Below are 25,200 nucleotides of genomic sequence, written 5' to 3'. Positions count from 1 at the left end.
CTCTTGCCGAAAGAGCAGTGGGTGGGTCCCACAGACCCTGCTCGGAGCTATTTTTAGAGGCGTGTTCATGGTTGTGTGGGTTGGATCCACTGGACTCAATGTAGAACAGGTGTGAGCTGTTTGTGACTGAGTCCCTCTGGATACTTGTGGCAAGAGACTACCTTATCCCTAGGCTTTGTCTGTTAGGAGAATGAACTAGAGCATCAGCCCTGATCAGCCTTCACTCAGCAACCACAGCCAAGCTGACCAGATCCAGCAGCCAATGAGGCCTCTGGTCACCTATGGTGGCCCAGGTTGCAGCTGCCTCTTCTAGGTCTTCAATATGCTTGGTTTGAGACCTTGATCTGGAGTGTGGGAAGGGTCATAAAGCTGAAGCACTGAATGGCCTGAGAGGCAATTCTAGGAGAGAACCTGGTTCCATCTGTTCCTCTTTCAACTTCTCCCTTCCTGATAATCACCAATAGCAGTTAATAGCAAACATGTTATTGAGTATTTCCTACATGCGTGATACTACACTAATCGTACTATCTTACTGAGTCCTCATAAAGCCTGTATGTGGTAGGTACTATTATCTCCCTTATTTTATAGTTAAAGAAATCCAGACTTTTGAGATAATTTACCTTGGATCACACAGCTGGTAAACGTGGCAATGCCAGGATTCTAATTCAGGCCTCACTCCAGACTCCATGTTCTTAACTATAATATTAATAGTATATACTATCCCATCCCACAAAGGCCCTGGAGCAAGGTTTCTTTTCTGAGCAAATATTTCCCCTCCAGCTCCATGCCTCTCTGAACATAAGTATCTCCCCTTTGCCCTGAGACACTACCACCTTGGACTGCTCAAAGGGCAAGGGCTCCTGCTCTGGCACCAGGAACCTCTTCTTCCAGAATCTATGCCCTCTGTAAAGGAGAATGAAGACGATAGTGTTTCTACCTTCAAAAACATGAGTTCAGAGAAACCAGCTCTCCACACCACCTCAGCTGAAGCACAGGAGAAAGGGTGGGTGAGCCATGCAGATGGGAAGTGCTGCAGACCTGGGCTACAGGAGGTGGGGAGGGAGGGCCAGCAAAGGTTTCCTGGGAAAAGACAGCCTGGATGGAGTCAGTTGAAGTGGATGAGAGTTAGAGAGGAGGTGGTCATCTGTGGTAAAAGCTCAGAAAAGGGAAGAAATACACTTGGGAGCTCATCAGGGTAGATATAAAAGATAAAACTAAAAAGGTAAGTTGAGGTTGGGCTGCTAATGGTCTCAAAGGCCAAGCAAGCCGAAGGGCCTGATTTTTCTTCCAGATTAAGGGTGAGTCCAGGGGGGCTCATCACTGGGGTCATAGGACGAAAGGGAATTTGTTTTTTTTGTTTTTTTTTTAAGAAGATTTAAAAAATCTGGCAGTAGTGTTTAGGGTAGAGAATAGGGAAAATACTCTTATCACACTGCCAATGACATATCTACACTTTGAGTTTTGCTTTTGTAAAATGCTCTTTAAAATTCTAAAAGTAGAAGAAAAATATCTGTTTTGCTATGAGTCATCCTGGGGGGTTCTAAAGTCTCCTTGCTTAAAGTTTCCCTAAGCAAACTTCCAACTGTCCACAGGAGCCAGAATACCCTGGGTCTTGGGACAAGAAGGGCCTTCTTACATTGCATCACATGCAAAATTAGTTCCTCCACACACATAACTTCTCCTGTAGCAGGCAGAGTTACAGTATCTGCCCCAGGGGCTGGGACAAGGCTCTGACAATCCTAGGCACATGTTGGCTGAAAGGATTACTTGATTAAAAGCTTCATTTGGGATACAGGGAAAGAAGGACCAAGTGATCGACAGTGCATTTCTTACATATTTCCTTCCAGTATCTCCCCAGTGGGGCTTTAAAAAAAACTTAAGATGATGCAAACCTTTGCCAAAACGTCTGGTCATCTCAGCATGCTTTAAGGTGACTGTGATGCCCTAGGGGCTGGGCACAGACAGGATTTCTGCTGGGTTCTAAAGCAATAATTTTATACATATTTGGCAGAGAAAATGAATAAAGAGAACTAGACTGGGAGATAGAGAACAGGGTTCAAGACCAGGCTGCACCACTAATAGCTATGACACTAATACCATGAGGTTCTTAGCCCCTCTTGGGCTTTGTTAAATGAGGGGTTTGTACTATCCCATCCCTCCAAGCCCTCCAGCCCTATAATTGTGTTCAGTTGCCTCACTTTTCCCAACATAGCTTACCATATACCACATCACAGCTAGAGTAATTTTCTTAAAATACAAACTAGACCCCCCCGCAATGTATCCCATGTCACTTCCCTGCTACAAGTCTCCCAGCACACAAACCATGTTGCCCAAAAGCCTTACTGTGGCCTTCACTGTCCTACGTGATCCCAGCCTCTGCCCGCCTCTGTCTGCCATCACTGTGCTCAGCCACATGGGCTCTCTCTCAATCTGGACAATCAGCAGACTCCATCTTGCTTTAGGACCTTTGTATACATCATCCCCTATGCCCCATTTGCCTGGAATGTTCTTCACCCCATTCTTCACCTGACTCATTCTTACTGCTCTTTCAGTTTTCAGCGAAGTATAATTTCCTCAAACTCCCTGACCGCCCCCACCCCCTTCTCCATCAAAACAGCAGTCCCGTGTCTTCTGTTCTTCCTCCAGGCACACTTATTGTTTGTAATCTGAGGTTTATTTCCTGGGACTGTTTCACCTACATCTCCAGTATTTAGGTAGAAGATCCACAAGAGGCTGGTTCTATTTTGCTCACTACTATACACCCAGTACCCAAACTCAGTACAGATTTGCTGAATGAGTGCTGCTGCACTCACACAAAAGCCAGCCAGCTCAGTGTCCGGGAGTCGGGGTCCGGACTGCATGCCCCTTCCGAGCTGGACACTTCCTGATTCTTCTGTCCTTCTGCAGTTACAATGTCAAATCTCTAACCTGTCAGCTGCTTCTGCCCTTCCTGCCTCTGAAAAACACTCAGCCTAAAATCCCTTCGTGTGAAAATAAATTCATACCTATCTTAGCCAATTTAAAGGCAGCCACAAAAGAGGAAACAGCCTGAATTCTAGGAGTATGATGCTACTCCAGCCCCCAACGTCCATTCATTCCTTGCTCATACCACACACTCAGGTTTATCCTCTAAAGAAAGGGCATGAACAACTTGCAACATAAACCCTCAGCTTCAGAGCATTCAAAGAGAACTCCCTGAAAGCTTTCCTCCGGAAATGCAGAAGCTCATTCTGCTGACAGCAGATGTGTGCTCCACCGGATAACATCAGAGTGAGAACGAGTTAAACAACTTCCGAATCCAATGCATTTAAAAAGGCAGCAGCTTCCTCCCTGTGTCCTCAAACTGAAAAGCGGTGGGCACATTCTTCTGGTCACGGTGTTTGGAGACTCTGACTGTTTAGGTGCCAAAGTTAAAATAACCAACTTTCCTCACTCCATTCTTGCCTTTCTGTACAGAGGCTCATTCACTAGAATGTCAGTGGAGAAACAAAGACAGCTGACTGTTTTCTCCCTGGTGTCTATAATTAGATTCTCATGAAGAACTTGGCCACAGCAGGGCTTTGCTGGACAATACCTCCCCCTACCACACACACGCACACACACCCCAAAACACCCCAAAGCGTCTCCCCCTCACTTATCTCCACGGAGACCCAGACAAAGCAGCCAGTCACTTACCCTCTTCAGCCACGAGAAATGCTTGTAAACATCAATGTCCCCATCCATGCTGGGCACCCATGTCAGCAGTTAGATGCCTTGGTGGAAAAAGCCCTTTTCCTGGCTGGAGACCAGTTCTCTCCTCTTCCTTGCCTCTGCCCCCTCCCCACTCAAGAACTCCAAGCTGTGTTCAAATTCCCCCACTTCCCTGGCCTGCGTCCTTCAGCCTCTCCCTAGACAGTTTCAGACACACAGCGACACAGAGCAGACCGTGCTGCTTCAGTGTCCTCCCCGACCACCCCAACAAACACACATACACACACACACACACACACACACACACGCGCACATACATGCACGCACACGCACCAGGACTGGGATTCAGAGCCCTGCGGAGAAATCAAATGTCACACAAAGGTAGAGAAAAAAGACAGAAGACTTGGACAGAAGTTGTAAACACGACACACACGCACACACACACGGGACCATTCTCAGTGATAATACCGGAGCCTGCCAGAGGGAAACAGTCCTCAAGAAAATTCCTTGTCTGGCTTCCCCCTTCTGGAGTGGCTGGAACTCATTACTGAGAGCCCCGATTTCCTGTCTCTGCTTCACTCTGCATTTACCCAGGGCTCCCAGCTGCTCTCAGTTTACTTGGGACTGGGGAGAAGACTAAAAATAAGTGCTGCTCTTGGAGGAGCTCACTGGTTCCCACACACAGCCTGACCCCCGCCCTGAAGCCCACGCCCACCCATTTTCCAGGCGAGTGACAGGCTGTGCCCCGAGGAAAGCCTGTTGTTTCCAAAAAAAAAAGCAGCTCCAGTCTGGGTTCTTGGTCCTGCTGTGCGACGGGCCCAGCACAGAGCGTTTGCTGTCCTTGGCACTGGCGGTACCATCCATTAGAGACCAACTGCCGCAAACTCAGGGGAGTCTGGCCCTGGGCTGTTGGCCACCAGCCAGGGCACCCTGGGGGCCACATTCTGAACAGGGGCCAGGGCTGGAGGGTCCTGCCTCTCTGGCTGTCCCCCACTCTGGGCTACCTGCTTTACAAACCAAGGAGGTGGAAAGGTTGAGGCTGCTTCACATGCATTTCCATGAGACTCAGGGAGCAGTGCTGGGTAGACAGGGGCCTTGGAAAGGCTGGCGGAGACCTGGAGCTGCAGCTGTTTTCCTCCTTTCAGGGCAGGTCACATGCAGGCTCTCCAGGTGGCCCCTCCAGCACTCCCTAGATGCCACCCCCCACCTCCTCCTATTCCCATCTCCTTTGAGAGCTCCCCACTAAAAACAGCTTTTCTCCCTTCCCCAGCCCTTAATGTGTGGCCTTTGGCTACGGCTGATTATCAAAGTGGCCTTTGATGTGGGTGCGGTGGGAACTGTGGTTACACGCAAGGCCCCGAGCTCTGCTGTGGCAAAGGACTTGCAGATGCACAGCTTGTGACTGCCTGGGCCTTCCCAGTTCCCTTGGGGGTCACCTCCGGGGTTTCCTGGAACTCCCAGTCTGAAGAGCAGTCCTTCATGCCCCTCATGCCGCATGCCCCTCAGCATGGCTTCAATGTCCACCAGGGCCAGAAGCAGGGCCCAAAAGGGCAGAAACAATGCCTGGCAGCACAGTCCCCGGCAGGCTGGGCCAGCCCACAGAGATCACAGAGGCGGCAAGGAGGAGAGCTCTAGCCAGCAGCTGGCATAAGGGGAGGAGTAAATTCCTGGAGACACACCCAGGCAGAGGCCAGAAAGGAAAAGCAGGCTTTGCTGCCCATGCGCTGAGCTCTAGCCCCTTGCTCCTCACCTCTGGCCCTGCTCCACAGCACAGTGTGACCCACCCAGCCCAGGTTCCCTGCCCATGCTATGGCAGGATGTTGCCAAGGAAGAACATCTCTAAAGGTACAGGGGTCAGTAGGTTGGTTTTTCTCTGTCTAAAAGCCTGAACAAGTCAAATGAAGAAATTCATCCAGTTAATACACATTTTCCCCGCATCCAAGGCAAATGAAAAACTTCATGCCCTGGGTTAAGAATTATCATATGGTATGTAATAAAGGTATATCTGGGACTCCAAGGAAGAGGAGGTAGACAAGCTGATTTGGGAGCTGGACAGGGAGAGGTGGCGCAAGGTCCCAGCCTCTACAGGATGGTGGAAAATTCTCCCCTCTCCTGGGAGGAGTGCAGTGCTCTTCCTTAGGTTCTGGTACAAGAGAGGAGAAAAGAGAAAAGAGAAAGGTGGCCAATGTGGCTGCTCTGATCAGCCTTGCTCACTCCCAGCTTACATAGAGCTGTGGCTCAGGTGTCCCTCTTCTTTCCCTTCCTGAGCACCTAAATTCCCCTCTCTACTTCATCACTGACCTTGTCACACTGGACCACTCCTATTGCACCAGACTGTCAGAAGCGTGTCTGATTTCCAACTCACTTCTCCTACTTCCATGCCTACAATTCTTAGCACACAGTACGAATTTAAACATTTTTTGGATGAAAGAATAAGGCTCAAATGATAAGACTGGTAAAGTAAGACTAAAATTCTATGTGAAGGAAAGAGACTTGAAGGTCCGTTTCTCCAGGGTAAAGATGTTCGACACAAAGAGGAAAAGACGGGGCCCATTTCCTCTGTTAGCTCAACTCAATGTGTGATGAACAAACATGGGGGGTGCAGGGTAGGGGAGAGAAAGGGACAGAAAAGGGAGGAAGGGAGGGAAGAATCCAGATAAACTGCAGCTAAATTCTTGACATTTTTATGGCATTCTCAAGTAGCAAGTCTTATCTCAGCCTTGTTTTTCCTTAAACACCAAGTACATTTTACTTACATTGTAATTCAACTCAAAAATCACAAATTAACACCCCAAAAGACCTAGGAGCAGGTTGGCAGGAGGGAAAGGGGAAGGGCTGAGTGAAATGGGATGGATTCAGAAGCTAAGGCACCTCCTCGCTCACTCACCCCACCCCCAGGGGCAGCTGGGTCCCTGTCGTGGCTCCCTCATCACACTGGCCTGGCAAGGCAAACCCATGGCTGCACCACTGCCCTAGAAGTCCATCCTGTCCAGGGCACCTCACTTGATTTACAGATGGGATTCCAGGGATCAAATGAACCCCTAAATATGTTCGTCAAATATATAGAAAGTACTACTATTTGTATTCATAAATCTTTATCTGAAAAAGAGTTGTCAGATTATCAGAACAGTCCATGACTCCCAAAAGGCTAGAAGCCCAGCTTTTAATTGGCCGAGGTAGTTACTCCCAAAGGTCTAGGCTCCCCTTGTTATTGGGAGCTCGGGGGCCTGGGCTTCCTGCTCCCATTATACTGCTCCTGTGAGGTGGTGTCTCAGACTCACTGGACCCCTCTCTGAAGACAGAAGTCCTCAGGAAGCACAAAGGGTACACAAATACGGGTCACTACAGTGACCTAACAGTCCTGAAGGCCTTCCTAGAAGTACTTTGCTCATCTACAAACAGATTCATTACTGCCTGCAACATGCAGCAGCCAGCTGTGGGAAAAGGGCAGGAGACTGTGAGGCTGAGCATTCTGGGAGTAAAAACACAGCTAAGAGGCCAGGGTGGTCAGGTTTGCCGGGGAAAGTCACTGTAGCTTGCTCCACCCCTGTCCTAGGGTCTAGAAGAGAACCCCAGGATTGCCACCTACCTGGCTGGAATTCCAAGTACTTGAGGGAATGGCTGAAAAAAGGAGCTGAGGCCCCCTGAGGTGTTACTCCTGCTGCCTACCAGAAATCAGCAGCATCTTATCAGGCAGAACTGTAAACTGAGAGGAATCTCATGGTCACGTGCTGTTCCACTGACCTATCACCTACAGGCATCCTGGGCTCCGCTCAGCCCTGAGCCTTCACCTCTGGGCCGTAGGTGGCAGCTGCCAGGACACTCCCTCATAAATCTTCATAAGTCAGATGTAAACTTGTGTCCTTCAACAGACATGGTGCACAGTGGGCCCGCTGAGAAGGGGAGGCGGGGGAAGGGAGTGAAGCGTGCTGTGGAGGAAGTCCTGGCCACTGCAGCTCAAGCCTCCACAGAACACAAGCACGGAGAATGCACCTCCAAAATAGATCAGTACAAAGGTCGGCAGACTTTTCCTGTAAAGGGCCAGATGGCAAATATTTGGGTTTGGTGGGCCATATAGTCTATCTCATACTCAACTCTCCTATTTGCAGTGCAAAAGCAGCCACCGCCAATACCTAAACCAGTGTGTGGCTGTGTACTAGTAAAACTTTATTTATGGACACCAAAATGTGAATTTTATATTATTTTCCCATCTCAAAATATTCTTGTGATTTTTCTTCAGTCTTGAAAAATGTAAAAATCATTCTTAGCTGATGAGTGTAAGAAATATGCAGTGGGCTAACTGTGGGCCATGGTTTGCTAATCCCTGGGTTAGGACAGTGCTTCCCCATCCAGAATGAACTGCCTGGACCTGAGGGGGTTCTAGTAAAAATGCAGATTCTGGTTCAGTAGATTGGGTATGGGGCCTGCTGTTGTGCACTGCTGACAAGCTCCCAGGTGATGCTCGTACTACTGGTCCCAGGACAACACTTGGAGGAGTAAGAAGTTAGGAAACCGCTTTCAAAAGTTCCTCAAGGCCAGGTATGGTGGCTCATGCCTATATTCCCAGCACTTTCGGAGGCTGAGGTGGGCAGATCACCTGAGGTCAGGAGTTCAAGATCAGCCTCGTCAACCTGGTGAAACACTGTCTCTACGAAAAATACAAAAATTAGCCGGGCGTGGTGGTGCACAACTGCAATCCCAGCTAATCGGGAGGCTGAGGCAGGAGAATTGCTTGAACCTGGGAGGTGGAGATTGCAGTGAGCCAATATCACACTATTGCACTCCAGCCTGGGCAATAAGAGTAAAACTCTGTCTCAAAAAACAAAACAAAACAAAACAAACAAAACATTCTTCGAAACATAGATTACTAAAGAAACTTGCCTAGAAGCATAAATTCCCTGGAGCCTGCCTGCCCACTAGCAGGTATCTGAAAGGGCAGAAGGCTCTTGGTAGTGTATCTCTGGCAGGGTTTTCTTTTGTGGGTGGAGGGTAAGTGGGTGTCTACATGCTCAGACCTCAAGTTATGCTAACCTGGCAACATTGTCCACCACGGCCCCTGGGCCTGAAGCAGGAAATTTAGTGGGGAAGGATTTATTTGCTCTTTCACCAGTGTTTGCACATTCTTGGTCATTTATAAACATTGGTTCTTAGAGGCTGAAATAGTCTCTTTAGGTCAGGTCTGAAAGGAGCCGGATTGCTAGAATTTAGTAGGGTAAATTTACTTTGGGGGGCAGGGATCAAGATCCAGGAAAATTAAAACTGCTAAATTTGCAGTGGCTGAAGGCCCCCAGTCTTGGCTGCTGTGTCAGGAAAAGGGCATTCAAAATCCCCCAGGGGACAGGAAACTTCTCTAGGGCAGGGCATGACATAAACTGTGGGCTAGGAAATGCCTGCAGGAATAGAAAGGGCCAACCTACTAGCACCCCAGCAGAAGGCACTGCAGTCAAGAAGTCTGGAGAGGTCTCCCCACATCCACAGGGGAAGGTCAGGTCTATGCTCCCAGGACCAGCCCTGTCTCTTCTCCCCAACCCTGAACAGTGGAGCCCTCCCTTGACTGCCCTTTGTCCACTGTTTCTAAGGAAAATGGCAAAGAATTATCTTTGCCAGCTGACCCAGGTGCAGTTAAGCAGTTTCAATAATGAGAGGTGCTTATGTTCTCTTTGTCTGAAAAAGAAAAATTAAAAGCTGTTTTCTCATATGAAGCCCATGCTGACCTCATTCTTTGGGATTTCACTTCCCAGCATTTGTCCCTGACTCCCACCTAGTGGCTTCTTCCAGCACTGCACAGGGACAAAGAACCACCACTGGTGCCACCTGAGCCCGGCCCAGGAGCCCCTTGGGAGCTGAGCGCAGAAAGAAAGCATGGACACACCTACTCCTTTCTCATCTCTCACTCAAGTTCACACCTGTCACAGGGGAGGTAAGAAAACATGCTGGAAATCGGCTCACACAGGCTCTACTTTTTTTCTTGAAAAATAAGCACCAAATTTTCCCTCCTCTAAGATCCAGAGGAAAAGGTTTACCTACAAAACTCCTTCTGTAACTTTTCAAAATTGAAATGTTCAACACACACGTATCCTGACTATCTTTTGTTTTCCATTCTGGAGATACAGAAATGAATCCCATGGTAAAAAATTCAAGCTCACATTTTATAATTCATAAAACAGCTTTTTCTCTCCACCTTTTTTTTTTTTGCAACTCCTCTAGCTTTTCAATATGGTAAACAGATTTGCTTCTTCGACAGAATGAAAGATTGCAAGCTGAATCTGGCAGGAATGTATGGGCTTTGTTTGAGGAGCTGGGAGCTGAAGAAGCCGCCATCTGTGACAAGGTGGTTTGGAGCTGAGAAGGGGGGGTGGCTGTGCTCCCCAGCCTGGGTCTGGGTTTCTTTGTTTCTTGGGAAACTTGTTAAAAAGGTAACTGAGGGCACCTGAACTGACTGCTGGGCTATCAGAGGTGAGCACTTATCCCAGCTGGGGCCAGCAGAGGCTGCTCATTCAGGAGAGCAACTCTTCAGGTTTTTCAATATGGTAAACAGATTTGCCTCTCCACTGTTGAGATGTGGGCCTCCATCAAGCTCTAACATAAGGGCAGCAGTAAACTGAGAGGTTCCTAACCTGTCTTCACACTTTGGAACCCAAGAGGTCAAGACTGAGGGAGGCAAAGTCTGGTGCTTACAAAGAGATCACTCCATACAGCCCCCAGAACAAACTGCAGAATTGGAATGCTTGGCCAGATCTTGCAGACACTTTCAAACTCAGCTGTCATTTCCAGTAGGGAAACTGAGTCCCACAGAAGTGAAGAAGAGGCTCATGAGTGGTAGAGCCAGGGTAGAACCCTGGCCTTTTAACTCCTTCCTACCTTCCATACTCCCTCACCCTGGTTCAATCTGCTTTCACCTGCTCAAGCACACTGACCAGGACTCTTGAGACCTTGCAAAGAAAAGCCTGGGTTCCTGTTGGATGGCCAAGCCTACTCCATGTACCCCAGTTCCAGACAGGACCTAGAGTACATACAGCCCTTCTGTGGGTTCTCTGCCAAGCACCACCCCTCACCCTGGAGCCTGAGCTCTTCCTTGACTTGCCTTCACTTTGCTGCTGGGTTTGCCTGCCCTTTCTCTGGCTTCATCTTGAAACTTCACCAAGAATCTCCTTGGCCCATACCCAATGTGTTAAACAGCAGAACAGACTGGCTGGCTGGTAGGAGATGAAGGGTGTACATAACATACTGTTAGAGAAGCACCCATGGCTACTTCATATGGAGACTCTGCTGGCTCTGGTATCTTCTGGGCATCACCCAAAGACCTGGGACACGAATCAACACTGTGTATCAGCCTAGGTCTACTCCTCCCAGCTAACTGGCTATCCCCAGCCCTGTAGAGCCCATCTGAATCTGACTGGCTATCCTGTCTAAGGTTTCCACCACCCAACCTAGCCAAAGAGCTATGCCACTAACCACCCAGCCAAGCCAAGCAGGTGTGGAGGGGTAGAGACACCCCTTTCAGACCATGGGAAAGCCCCACTCAAGGCACAGCCAAAATCCTGGAAGTGGTCACAGTTGTACCGGGTCCTTCTTGCCTGGGCCAGGTACCACATGCCAGGGCCACTGATGATTACATGCCAGCATATGCCAGGGCCACTGATGAGCACTGCTTCCCTTTCTGGGCTTCAGGACCACCTGTGGGGTTCTGGGGCTCCTGAACTGAAATAACCACACCCTCCTGAGGGCATCATCCTACATTTCACCATAGTAAACAGAGAAGGAGGAGGCTGCCCCTTTTCTAGAACTCAGCTCTGTTCCCATCACAAAAGAGCTGCCTCAGCCTTCCAGCCAGGGCCTCAGCTTCATCCTCCATGAACACTGACCCTGAGCTTGGCTGTGTCTTCCAGTTGTAAAGGACCACCTTCCCATCTCCTGAGGGTAACACTGCTCTGCTGCACCACAGGCAGGACAGCCTCCCTGATGCTTCCTCTGCAGGCCAGGTCCCAGCCCATCTTAGACCCCAAGACACCCTCTATACAAGGTCCTCATTCACCAACTTTCCAGAGGAAATACTGCTCCTAGACCAAGGGAATCCAAGCCCTTTGTTCCTTGCCCCACTGAGGCCCCAGAGGGTATCCCCATTAAGAAAGCCTTGCACATGCCCTTCTAGGCCCAGAGCCCACTTCCCCTCATTATACTTACCAAGGAGCAGGATGCTAGTTTAGACCCCAGAGCATGGGAAACTCACTTAACCCAGTGCCACTGACTCCTGGGCAGGTCTGCTCCACTTGGGCTTTAGAACTAGTCGGCTCTGTTTTATACCCATCTCCAGGCAAAGTCCTGGCCAACAGCACTCCTACTGCTGCCAACTGTGCTGGCCCAGCTGTGCTTTAGCTCTGCCAGGACCCAGAAGAAGAGGAACCAGCCCTACCACAAAGAAACAGCTACCCAATAGGAGGCACTAGGACTAGGAGTGCCCTTTTCATGTAAGACATAGAGAGCCCAGGACTAGTCTGCTATTTTTCCTATTCTAACTATGGACCACTCCTCCACATCTACCCCTGCTTCTCAGCAGCCCATTCTTCTGGTGGACCACAGATGCTCCAGTGCCAGAAGATCTGCAGTCCCAGATGAGCAGCAGCAGTACAAGATACATTTCCCACTATGTAATCCCTCCCCTCTGCTAACAGTTGATTCACTCTGGGGTAGACACTGGACCTAAGGTGTGCATCCATAGCTTGTGAATAAATTAAAAGTCTTTAATGCCTATTTCTTTTACACTTAACGCTTCTTCATTGATCTGGAGGACTTTGCTCAAAAATAATTAACTGGGTCAATCAGATCCTTTTCCTTAGAAACTTGAGTTTAAAAAGAAAACAGATTGAGAAAACACGGAAAGAATTTGTCAGCCAACAAGAGTAAACTCCAACCTAACAGAAGTTTGTGGCAGTCACTCTGAGCTGTCTTCCTGAGGGCCACTCACTTTCCCCCACTCTATTATCATTCTTTTCTGACAAAGGCCACCTCCCTCTATGGCAGGTGGAAGTGCCAATACTTGCTTTCCCAGCCTCCCTTGCAGCTAGGGTATGCAGAGGTGAACAAATTCTGGCCACTGCAGCTAAATGGGAAGTCTGCTAGGGGGTTGCAGAGAGTTTCCCTCCTGATTAAAAACAACAAAAACATACTAAATAAATGATTCTCTACCTCTACACAGTTTTATGTTGTGTCTTGTAAGGACATGTTGCCTGCAGTTCTAGTGGCCATCTTGCGACTGTTATGGGATGTGCCTGAGCAAAAACCACCCCTTGAGGATGGCAAAGCAAAAAGATGGGAAGAACCAGTACCTATGAGGTCACTCAGAGCCACTTATTTAACCCTGGGACTGTCTGTCTTCTGGACATCTTGTTAGTGGTCTATCTTGTTATTGTTTACATCATTTTACTGGAAAAAGTATCCCAACTGATATAGATGTCACGAGGCAGAGTTGGACCATGTCAGGCCAGTGTCATGGCCAAGCAGGAACTCTAGGTGTGAACAATGCCAATGTGTCTACAGAGGAGAAGGGAGCAAATATGCAAGGGATGCACAGACATCATGCATGAGAAGGCGCTGGGCAGTGCTGCCTAATCCTTCAAACCATCTTACTGGTTCCAATTCCAATCCTAACCCACATGGGACTTTAAAAAAATAATTCAACTGAGTCTCCAGGGTTGAACGCAGCGCTCCTTAAACTTTAATGTGCTTACGAGTCACCTGGAGATGGTTCAGCAAGTGTGAGATGGGGGCCCATAGTCTGCATTTTTCACAAGCTACTAGGGGATAAAAGTGTCAATCTAAAGCATTTGATGAGTTTGCTCACCAGTCTGAATTCTATTTCCATACAGATTAAGACCTTGTGTGGAATGTGGATGTGCTGATCATAAAATGACTTTAGGTCTGCAAGATCTAAAATACAGACAGGCTATCTCTGTCCAGAATAAAAACCTTAACATACAGCCCTTACAATTTGGAATGTTTATATGAACTTCTGACCCCCTAAAAGTACTTGCTTCGCCATTCATAGGTTAGTGATGGCCATAATTACTCTAGAAGATTTATGAATGCAATCACTTTTAGAGAAATCTCTTCAAAGGAAGGCATTCCCTAAACCATTGTAAATAACCCCAAGACAAAACTGCAAATCTGAATGCAAGCTGTTTTCTACCAATGCATCTTGAAAAAACCAACAACAATGTCAACTGCCTTTGGATCAAAAATATTTTGAATAAATTTCCAAAAACTGTTTTAAAAGTTAGATTCATTGTTTATACCAAATGCTAAAAAATATTGTTGATGGATTGGAGTTAACCATAAAATAAAAATCAAACCATAAACTTACTAGAGGAAGATACAGGTGAACAGTTATCTTTTCTGAGGTTGGGAAAGGCGTTGCTAGGGCCAAAAGGAAAACAAGAAAACAAAATAGGAAAGACTGATAGAGTGAAGTACAGTTGTTTAAAATTCTGTGTCTCAAAAAGCACCTAAACATTATTTAAAAACAGAGTGAGGAAAATATATGCTACAAATAAAGCAAATGGCTAATAAAAGGTCATTCAAATAGATAAGAAAAACACTAAAATCCTAATAGAAAACAACAGCATAGACTACGAATAGACTAGAGTGGGAGAGGTGCACCCAAGAGGCTCAAGGTGATTTCTGGGTGTATAGGGAAAAATATTGGAACTATTTTTTAACCTATCCTTTAAAACTCTATTTTGGTGAGCAGTGGATACCCTAAATACCCTGACTGACTTGATCACTATGTGTTATATACATGTAACGAAATTTCACATGTACCCCCACAAATTTGTACAAATAAAAAACTTTAAAATTCTGTTTTGTGGTATTTTTATAATTTAGATATATTAGTGAAATACTGGCCAGGTGCAGTGGCTCACGCTTATAATCCTAGCACTTTTGGGAGGCCAAGGTGGGTGGATTGTTTGAGCCAAGATTTCAAGACCAACCTGGACAACATAGGGAAACCCCATCTCCACACACACAAATTTTTTTTTTAATTAGCCAGGTGTGGCTTGCACTTCTGCAGAGGTGGTAGACTTCTGGGAGCAAGAGTTGGGAGAATTCCCTTGAGCCTGGGAGGTCGAGGCTGCAGTGAGCCATGATCAAGCCACACTGCACTCCAGCCTGGGTGACAGAGCAAGACCCTGTCTCAAAAATAAAATGCTGCATGTGAATATGTATATGGGAAATGCATTCTTTTTCCAGATACAGGATATAGAATCAAAAGTTTAGAGACCATACAGAGGAATACGAATAAACTAATTTTCAAAAGTTTAGCCTTTTTACCAAAGAAATGCAAAAATAAGAAAATATTTCCGCCTAAGAAATTTGTCAAGCTTTTTTTTAAAATCAATGAGGTAACCAGTCTTTTGTTTGTGGTAAGAAACAAGGGGTAGTGGGATCTAGCCGAGGGGAGAGACACCAGCCAGGGATTAGAACTCAATAAGCAGTACATGTAATTCGAGGGTGTGTGTGTGTGTGTGTGTGTGTGTGTGTGTGTGTGTGTGTGTGTGAAATCTTAAATGTTTGCCCTTCTCTGGCCCTGGATTTCCTCAGGAGAGGCCAACTGTGGACCATGGAAGGGCAGAGGGCATAGCTTAAGTCGCTTGACTGGGCTCTATACTCCTTGATAAGAAGGGCCACCCTGCAGCGTTGGCCAAAGTGGGATGGAAGAAAAGGCTGGAAGGTATACAGATGAGTCAACAGCTCCAGTCAGCAGTGGCACTCCATGGGCTGCACCATTACATTCCCCAGTGGTTCCCAATCAGGCCACGGGACTACTCACCAAGCTCTCTTCAAACCATTCCTTTATGTAGGCAGCTGTTGGGCCAGGGATCTGGCTCAGGAGGGCTGCTCTCTCCTGAGGAAGCTCCAGCATCTCCAAGGCCAGCCTCAAGTCCTCGATGAGATGGAGCACCGGTAAGGGGTTCATGTAGGAGGCCGGGGAAGCCAGTCCAGGCTCACAAGTACCATCACTAAGATCTGCACCTGTTTTAGTGCCTGCAATGAGAGAGAGGTGGAAACTGAGTAAGAAGGGTGGACACCATAGGCAAGGTACTAGTAAAGAGCAAAGGTGGTGAAAAAAAAGGTGAAAGGGACAGATAAGAAGCTGGGAGTGAGCTGGGCATGGTGGTGCATGCCTGTAGTCTCAGCTACTTGGGAGGCTGAAGCAGGAGGATCACTTGAGTCTAGGAGTTCCAGGCTGTAGTGCACAATATCTGGCTTGAGAATAGTCACTACTCTCCAGCCTGGGCAACAGAGTGAGACCCCATCTTTAAATAAAGAAATGTGGAAGGCCACCTGGACCCCAGCTGAATCACTCACAATGTAAACTTTCCAGAAATCATTTTTATCTAATCTCGGGCTGGACAGTGTAAAAATAGGCATACAGAGGTGGATGACTGTACCCTTTGGGACTGATGTATGAAGCTCACACAGTTAGACAACTGGGAAAGCACAGCCAGTCCTCACTAGGGACCATAAACTACAGTTTAGACAGTAAGATCTCATTCTTCAGCTTTTAGAATTTTTTTCTTTATATTAAAGTCATAGATTACACAGTTGGCCACCAGAGATTCTTCCATTCCTGTGTGTGCATTCCACTCCTCTGATAAAGGGATGGATCTTGACTCTGGGCTGGCCTGGTGACTTTCTCAGATCAACAGAAAGCAGTGGAAGTGACTCTGTACCAGCTCTGGGCCTGGGCCTTAAGAGGTCTAACAGGTTCCACTCTTTCTCTCTTTGACCCTAAACTGCCATGTAACAAAGCCCAGTTACCAGGCTAGAAAGACAGCCCCACCTTTCTTGGCCCTCCCAGCTGTGGTGACAGACATGTTAATGAAGCCATCTGGGATCTTCCAAGCCCCCATGAGCCACCCCAACTGACACCAAGTGGAACAGGGAGGAGACACACCTGCAGAGTGCTACTCAAATCATGAAATTACAAAGAAACGATGGTAGTTTCAAGCCACTATGTTTGGGTTGGCTTATCCCACAGCAATAGATGACAATTACTGTATTCATTTTGGTGAGGGTTTAGTGAACTGGAATCTTTCTGGATCTTCCCAGTTGGGAGATCTTTATATCCCCTATATATCTCTATATGCTCTTAAATTTGTATTATTATTATATATATCCATACCTCATCTCCTTATTGTGGGCTGTGGAGTCTGAGAGAGAGTCCATGTTACATTTAACTGAGTTCCCAGCATCATGCACTCTACCCAGTAGACACTGAAAAGGAATCTGACGAAATGCCTGCACATATACCTGAATGAGTATCTAGAGAGAGAGTGCTTCAATGTCCTCAAAGATCTGGTATATTGGGTCAGCTCTTTCTAATTTGATATGCCCCAAATTCAACTGTTCCACCATTCTTTTTTTTTTTTTTTTTTTTTTTTTTTGAGACGGAGTCTTGCTCTGTCGCCCAGGCTGGAGTGCAGTGGTGCAATCTCGGCTCACTGCAAGCTCTGCCTCCCAGGTTCATGCCATTCTCCTGCCTCAGCCTCCCGAGTAGCTGGGACTACAGGTGCCCGCCACCACGCCTGGCTAATTTTTTTTATATTTTTTAGTAGAGATGGGGTTTCACTGTGTTAGCCAGGATGGTCTCAATCTCCTGACCTCATGATCCACCCAAATTGGCCTACCAAAGTGCTGGGATTACAGGCGTGAGCCACTGCGCCTGGCCTGTTCCACCATTCTTACACCTATTTAACAACAGCAGCAGCAGCAAAAGTCTCCTTTCCGTAAGTTCAGTGATACATTTTTCAAATCAAAACTGGGGCAACAGTCTAACAAAGGAAGTCTGTGCTCCTTTCAGCAGTAAGAAACACTTTAGAAAATATGGTTTAGGTGGTGGAATTTCTAGGGCATTTGGATTATTTATAAGGCCAACCAGATGAAAGATTTGAAATTAGGACTCTACTGGAAAATGTGAGCTTGGGGCCACCGCATCCATGGTATGCTGCAGGCCTGACATCCAATTCCAGGTCCCTTTACTCTTCTCAGAGCCAACCTCCTCCTTGCCAGGCAGAAATCCACACAGATGGAAACAATTACCATTTGATTGCCAGTTTGCTTTCTGAAAATGCATGATACAGGGAATCATGGATCACCATCCACAAACAAGTCAGAGGCTCTGGGGAGCCAGGAAACTGCCCAATTACCCACCACTGTGATGTGTGCTCAGCACTTTCTGGCTCCTACAAATCCAATTAAGAGTGGACTTGGAACAGCCACAGCCAAACTTCAGGGAAGAAAACGGACAGAAGCAGAGCAAGACCTCCAGTCTCCAAACCATTGCTGAGTAATCTCCATTCTGTACACATGAATTCTAAACACGTAGCCATCCAGTTTCATTTTAAGTATTTCATAAATGTGGGAAGAGTGAGTCAGGCTAAAAGGTGGATGGAAGATCTGGGTTTTCATTAACTTTATATCACTGTGTGGCCTTGGAAAAGTCTCTTCCTTTCTCTGTGACCCTCTCTGCCCTAAAGCTTTGGGATTCTTTCCTACTATTCAGAGTATGCGTGTGTACATGTATGTGAGTACATGTATATCTGTGCCAAGTTTTACAGGCATATGTGTGTATATATATATATAAAACTGTAATTTCTATTTCTTTGAAACTTATATTTCTTTTATTACTTTATCAAAACCAATAGTCAATAAATACTAGATGAGGGAAGTGAAAAGATAAATATTTTGTCCCTGAGCTAGTTGTAATGACAGTGACAGAAAAGCCTCAGATGACAAACGCCACTTGACTTTAAATTTAAGAATCAGATAAGGTTACAGGGCAGAAAACTAAGGGAAGAAGAAACTTCCAGATGCCACCATGGGGCTTTGGGATGTAAATGACAAAATGATATTAAATAAACATCTATACAAAGGGAGATACAATTCTAAATTTCCTCTCAGAGGAAGAGTTTGATAACCGGCCTCCAAGAAGCCGTCAGTGACCCATTCCTCTTAATATTCGTAATTTGTGGATATTATATCACGGTTGCTCTATGTCACCAGTAGAATATGACAGAAATGATAGGATATGACAGGAATGTCACTTCCAAGGCTAGGTTATAAAGAGCACTGTGACTCCTTCTGCTTTATTGTATCAGGCCACTCACTCTGGGGGAAGGCTGCTGCCATGTTATAAGGACACTCAATCATCCCTATGGAAAAGTCCATATAGTGAGGAAATATGGCTACCTGTCAGCAGACATCAAGGAACTAAGCCCTTCTACCAATGGCCATATGAGTGAGCCACTGTGGAAGGGATCCTCCAGCCCAGGTGTTCCCAACCCTAGCCACAGACTGGTACCAGTCCATGGCCTGTTAGGAACTGGGCTGCACAGCAGGAGGTGAGCAGTGGGCCAATGAGCATTACGCCTGAGCTCCGCCTCCTGTCAGATCACTGGTGGCGTTAGATTCTCATAGGTGTGTGAACCCTATTGTGAACTGTGCATGCGAGGGATCTAGGTTGCTCACTCCTTATGAGAATCTAACAAATGCCTGGTGATCTGAGGTAGAACAGTTTCATCCTGAAACTTTCCCCCGACTCCCCAGGTCCATGGAAAAACTGTCTTCGACAAAACTGTTCCCTGGTGCAGCCTGGACTGCTGTTCCAGCCCCAGAAAAGCCTTCAGATGACTGTAGCCCCAGCTAATATCTTAACTATAACTCTTTAAAAGACCTAAGCCAGAACCACCCAACTAAACCACTCCTGAATTCCTGGCAGATAGAAACAGATGATAAATGTTTATTATTGTATGATGTTATGTTTGGGATAATTTATGTTACACAGTAAAATAACTAACCAATAAAAATAGCTGAGAATATTCTGAGAAGTACAATCAAGAGGCACTTGCCATACACTGCTAAAATATGTGGCTAGAATTATCCTCACAGAAAAAAATAAGATCTTTATTATACACCATACACAAAAATAAAATTTAGACAGACGAAGATTATACACTTAAAAAACTGAACTAGAAATACAAAGAGAAGATAGGTCAAAACTGAGTGAGAGGAAGATTTTATAGGCACAAGAGCAATTGAGCAAGACATAAAAGAACAATAAACCTGACTACATAAAATTAACTTCTGGAATATTAAAAACAAAATTAAAAGACAAATTATAGCCTGAAAAACCTACTTGTAGGCCAGGCATGGTGGCTCACGCCTGTAATCCTAGTACTTTGGGAGGCCGAGGCAGGCAGATCACCTGAGGTCAGGAGTTGGAGACCGGCCTGGCCAACATGGCGAAACCCCTTCTCTACTAAAAATACAAAAATTAGCCAAGCATGGTGGCAGGCCCCTGTAATCCCAGCTACTTAAGGCTGAGGCAGGAAAATCACTTGAACCTGGGAGGCAGAGGTTGCAGTGAGCTGAGATTGTGCCATTGCACTCCAGCCTGGGCAACAAGAACAAAACTCTGTCTCAAAACAAACAAACAAACCTACTCGTATCAATTACAACAAAAGCTCAGTATAGCCTTCATACAAAAAGAGACCTTATCTATCAATAAGAAAAAGTCCCCAATCCACTTCTCACACACAAAATAGGCACAAGGTTCTTATATGGGCAATTCTGGAATTAAAAAACAGAAGTAAAATTTAAAAATATGGAAAGAAAATGTTTTTGCATTGGTAAATAGAACATTTAAAAATGATATTCAATTTTCACCTACGTAAATTTTGAAAATGCAAATGCAATGATAATTAATGTTGGCAAGCTCATATGCAGTTCATAAGGGTACCCTCATACACTGTTAATAGACACAAAGACTGGCCTAATTTTTCTGAAAAGCAATTTGGCAAGATACAGGAAAAATATTCATGCCTTTTGACCTAGCAAGTCCAATTCTAGAAAGTTAAGCTAAGGAAATATAACCAGACACGTAGTCAAAGATTAATACATAAGAATAATCTCAGCAGCATCTTAATTTTCAAAAAGTAGGGGAAAAATCCTCCCCAAATTGGTGAATGTTTAAATAACTTCTGAAAGAAAGAATATGATTCATATAGCTATATAAAAAACAATTATCTAAAGACTCAGTAACATGGGGAAATACTTGCCTTATTCAGTAAAACAATTATATGTATATGGTATATATATATACAGAGAAATACCCAAATGTTGACAATATTAATTTTCATTACTTTTATAACAATTTGTTTTAAACTTTAAATTTGTTGACTATAAGTGAGAGATTCAAGTTTGACATTTAGTTTGCACAGGGACTCTAGGTTCTCTTGTTCTTTGAAAGTCCCCACAGGATGCTAGACAATATGGAAGAATTCAGGCCTTTATTTGGGCAGGAGATTAAGTGAGTAAACCCAGACAGGTTTCTTCCTTGTGCTGTTGATTAGCTTTCCCTCGCTCTATAATTGCATTAGTGAAAGGGGGAAAAACCTGGTAGTATTTTCACAGAACAATCATTTCAGAAAATCTCAGAGCAGGCCTCTTGGTAAGCTAGCCATGTGCTGCTTAAGGGGGAACCTTCTGGAAACAGGACATACTCAACTGCCAGGAGTCCCCCTTATCCACAATGAACAAACAGAAAAGCTGAAAAAGATAACACTCTTATTTTATTTTATTTTTTAACATGGAGCCAAGCTTGAAAGACAGTAAAAACCTTGGGTACCAGAAACAAAGAGTGAACTCAACAGTGAAATTAATTCAAGCTGACTCTAGAGTAGCCCAGGGGCAAAATACCCAGATATAGGGAGGAACCGAGATTGGGGCTTGAGGTTTTAATGCCTCCAGTGAAAGCAGTAAGTTGAAAGTGAGACCCCTATAGAAAGAAAGTACCCCAAAGTATTGCCTATTTCATAAACGGATCTGAGAAAATTCACCCAACGGCAGGGAAGCTTGCAGTATGCTAAGTAACCCCCTAGGTGTTTATAATACCACACATATACACCCTGCCTCACCCCCAGTGAGACATCAAGCCTACAGGCCTCTGCATACCACTGGTATAGTGCCTAATTTCTACTATGCACTGACTACCGAAATCCCAAACCAGAAATCAACACACATGCACACAAAATGGTCCAGAATAGTGCAACACCTAAAGCCCAGCATTAGCAATTGCAAAATCTCCCAGGAGGCTCATTTCCACACTCCACACACATTTCCCGCAATTACCTCCTGTAAAAAAATTACAACCACAGTGGGAAACAAATCAACATAGAAAACAAATTAAAAAAATGTGTGCCCTAAAACCTGGGATTAACAGGAAAATTTAGAAGACACCATAAACCACTAATGCTGGATATGCCTAAATATAAGGCAAGATTTGCCCCCCAGATTTCTCAGAAAAGGGTAATTCAACTTACAGTCAAGCCTAAAGTTTCTCTTTGGGGCATTCTATTGATTTCATTTTGAGCAACAAAGCAGTATTTAGAGTAGCACAAATATTTTCAACTTTCAATGCACATTGAAGTCACCTGAGCGGTTTTACAAACTCCAGATGCCTGGGCCCTCCTCCAGGGATTCTAATTTAATTGGTCTGAGGTGTGACCTGGGGTAATAAAAAGTTTCCCAGGTGATACTAAAATGATGCTTAAGCTGAAACCATGGCACTAGCAGATCACCTCAATGAAGTCTAGCTTTGATGGTTATAGAGGTCACCTGAGAATTTTTATTTTAAGGAGCAAAACCAAAATTTAATGAAGATTTAATAATTATTTTTGAGGATAAGACCACATACAATGCAAGTGTTACAGGATTTCATTGAAAGCCTTTCTTTCTTTCTTTTTTTTTTTTTTTTTTTGAGACAGAGTTGCTCTGTTACCCAGGCTGGAGTGCAGTGGCGTGATCTCAGCTCACTGCAACCTCCGCCTCCCAGGTTCCAGCAATTCTCCTGCCTCAGCCTCCCGAGTAGGTGGGAGTACAGGCACGCACCACCACGCCTGGCTAATTTTTGTATTTTTTTAGTAGAGACGGGGTTTTGCCATATTGCCCAGGCTGGTCTCGAACTCCTGACCTCGTGATCTGCCTGCCTCAGCCTCCCAAAGTGCTGGGATATAGGCGTGAGCCACCGCAACCGGCTGAAAGCCTTTTAATGATCGCTTTCGAAAGCACATAGGGATGTATGTGGTAGTGACTGGGGTTGTTCAGATATTTTGTTCTCCTCTACTTGCATTCATAGTAGGCTTACAGTTCTGTCCCTTGAAGTCACTCATGGTCACATAACTTCCTTTGGCCAATAAACAGAAACTATGTGTATCACTGTGGGAGAAAGTCTAAGAGCCAGTACACAATTCCTCATATCTCTTCCACCTGCCCTGACTTCTGGCAATAGTGGAGACTCAATCAGTCTGTGTTCAAGTGAAGATGACAAGGACCAGAGCTCTTGGCAGATCTCAGGGAACTTGCAATGTGTACAAGAAATAAACCTTTGTGTTTCAAACTACTGACATTTGAGTAGTTTCTCACTGCAATATAACTTAGCCTATCTTCATTTGTGCAAAATATATATTTTGTATAATTAAGACATATAGACAAGATAACTTTTAAAGTCTAATCTTTTACCATGTAAATGGAGTTCTTTGGCATGAGATGAAATAGCTGATGACAGCATCATATGTGAATTTTTAAAGTGTTGTATTTAAAACAAATTCCAAGTAAGGATGGTGTGTTCTAAAACCTTGCCACTTAAAAGTGGGGTCCACGTGAGTAGCAATAGCAAAACCTGAGAGTTCATTAGAAATACAGTCTCGGATCCCATCCCAGACCTACAAATATGAATCTGCATCCCCAAATGCTCTACAACTGCTCTAGAATGCTAGGATTATTCAAAAAGAGCGCTCAAAATGATAGAAACAAAGATAAATATAAAAAGCTTGAATAAAATTATTTCATCAGATGCGCCAGTGATGGGAATGGTGGTGGGCACCTGTAATCCCAATTACTCAGGAGGCTGAGAATTGCTTGAACCCAGGAGATGGAGGTTTCAGTGAGCCAAGATTATGCCACTGTACTCCAGCCTGGGCAACAGAGCAAGACTCTGTCTCAAAAAAAAAAAAAAAAAAGTGCTAATGAGACAAGAAGTTCATAAATTAACATATTATTTTGAATTACTGAAAGCCTTTTAATTAGTGCTTAAACATGTAACTAAATCAACACACTAATATGAGTAAATATTTTGTCTATTTGGGAATATTTGGGCATATGTCATATGTTTTACATAATTAAAGGAAGAAATAAAAACCTTAAAGAAAAGGAAAGCATGATTTTAAAAAATAGGAAAATCTGAAAAAAAATACAAACCAAAATAAAGAATGCAGCCAAGCAAATTAAAAATTAAGTGAACAGGTTAAATAGCAGACGAGAGAATTATTGGAGAGGAAGATAGATTTGAAGAATGCTGCAAACAGAGACACAAGTGAAAAATATAAAAGAGGAGTTAGGAAGCATGGAATTAAAAAAGGATGACAAGGTCCAACACAATTCTTCAGGAATTCCAGAAGAATACAGAGGATGAAGCAGAGACAACAAAGAAAATGGCTATGAATTTTTTAGAATGGAAAACTTGAGTCCTCTCAGCTTAAAGACACTCACTGAGTCCCAAGAATGATACATCAAAACAAATCCACCCAAGAAACAACACAGTGAAACTGAAGAACACCAAAGATAAATAAGTTTAAAAACAACCAGACAGAAGACAGATACAGATTGCCAGACTTCTCATTAGCAATAAATCCCTGTGACCACAAAATAATACCTATGGATAGTGACCAACCTACAAGCCTGTACAAGATAAACTATCATTCAAGATTATGAACATTTAAGGACATTTTTCAAATGACGAACTAATACAATCTATTACTGACAGACTATCAAATTTTAAGGAAGAAAACTCTATCATGAAAAAAAAGAAGCAGGACGAAAGAATCAACTATGACTGGAGAGGTTGTTAAAATTGTTAAACAAAATGCTGTCAACTAAAAAAACAATAATTTGGAGAATATAAAGATACTAGAATACTGAACGAAAATAATGTGGAAGATGGGGCAGTGATGAGAATTAAAGCATTCTAAGAGTCAAGTTATTATTTATTTTATTTTTTGAGACAGAGTCTGGCTCTGTCACCCAGGCTGGAGTGCAGTGGCACGATCTCGGCTCACTGCAAGCTCCACCTCCTGGGTTCATGCCATTCTCCTGCCTCAGCCTCCCGAGTAGCTGGGACTACAGGTGCCCGCCACCACACCCGGCTAATTTTTTGTATTTTTAGTAGAGACGGGGTTTCACTGTGTTAGCCAGGATGGTCTCAATCTCCTGACCTCGTGATTCGCCCGCCTCGGCCTCCCAAAGTGCTGGGATTACAGGCGTGAGCCACTGCACCCGGCCGTTTTATAAAGAAATTTAATCGTAGTTTAAATTTTTTTCCACACAGAACACACCAGGCCAAATGCTTTTATATGTTAATTCTATCAAACATTAAAGAATAATTCTAATCTAACA

General features: G+C 44.9%; 1 protein-coding gene across 29 annotated transcripts in view; it reads right to left on the bottom strand.

The window, feature by feature from the left end:
• Nucleotides 1–25,200, bottom strand: part of PPFIBP2 (PPFIA binding protein 2) — a 144,441-nt gene that overhangs the window by 75,404 nt on the left and 43,837 nt on the right. For 24 of the 29 annotated variants that reach the window (XR_010147127.1, XR_010147128.1, XR_010147125.1 and 21 more), the window contains exon 3: nucleotides 15,518–15,732. Coding sequence is in view for 24 of the 29 variants with exons in the window: in XM_054662012.2 (XP_054517987.1) it covers nucleotides 15,518–15,732 (215 nt within the window). In the remaining 5 variants the exon portion in view is untranslated. Of the gene's footprint in view, nucleotides 1–3,675; nucleotides 4,307–15,517; nucleotides 15,733–25,200 lie in introns of those variants that run through there. The other 5 variants (XM_054662020.2, XM_024346950.3, XM_054662023.2 and 2 more) reach the window with 3 other exon arrangements.

The sequence above is a fragment of the Pan troglodytes genome, chromosome 9, assembly GCF_028858775.2.
Source record: "Pan troglodytes isolate AG18354 chromosome 9, NHGRI_mPanTro3-v2.0_pri, whole genome shotgun sequence".
Taxonomy (NCBI): Eukaryota; Metazoa; Chordata; class Mammalia; order Primates; family Hominidae; genus Pan; species Pan troglodytes.
The sequence above is the reverse complement of the archived record's forward strand: the minus strand, read 5'-3'. Positions and strand labels throughout refer to the sequence as shown.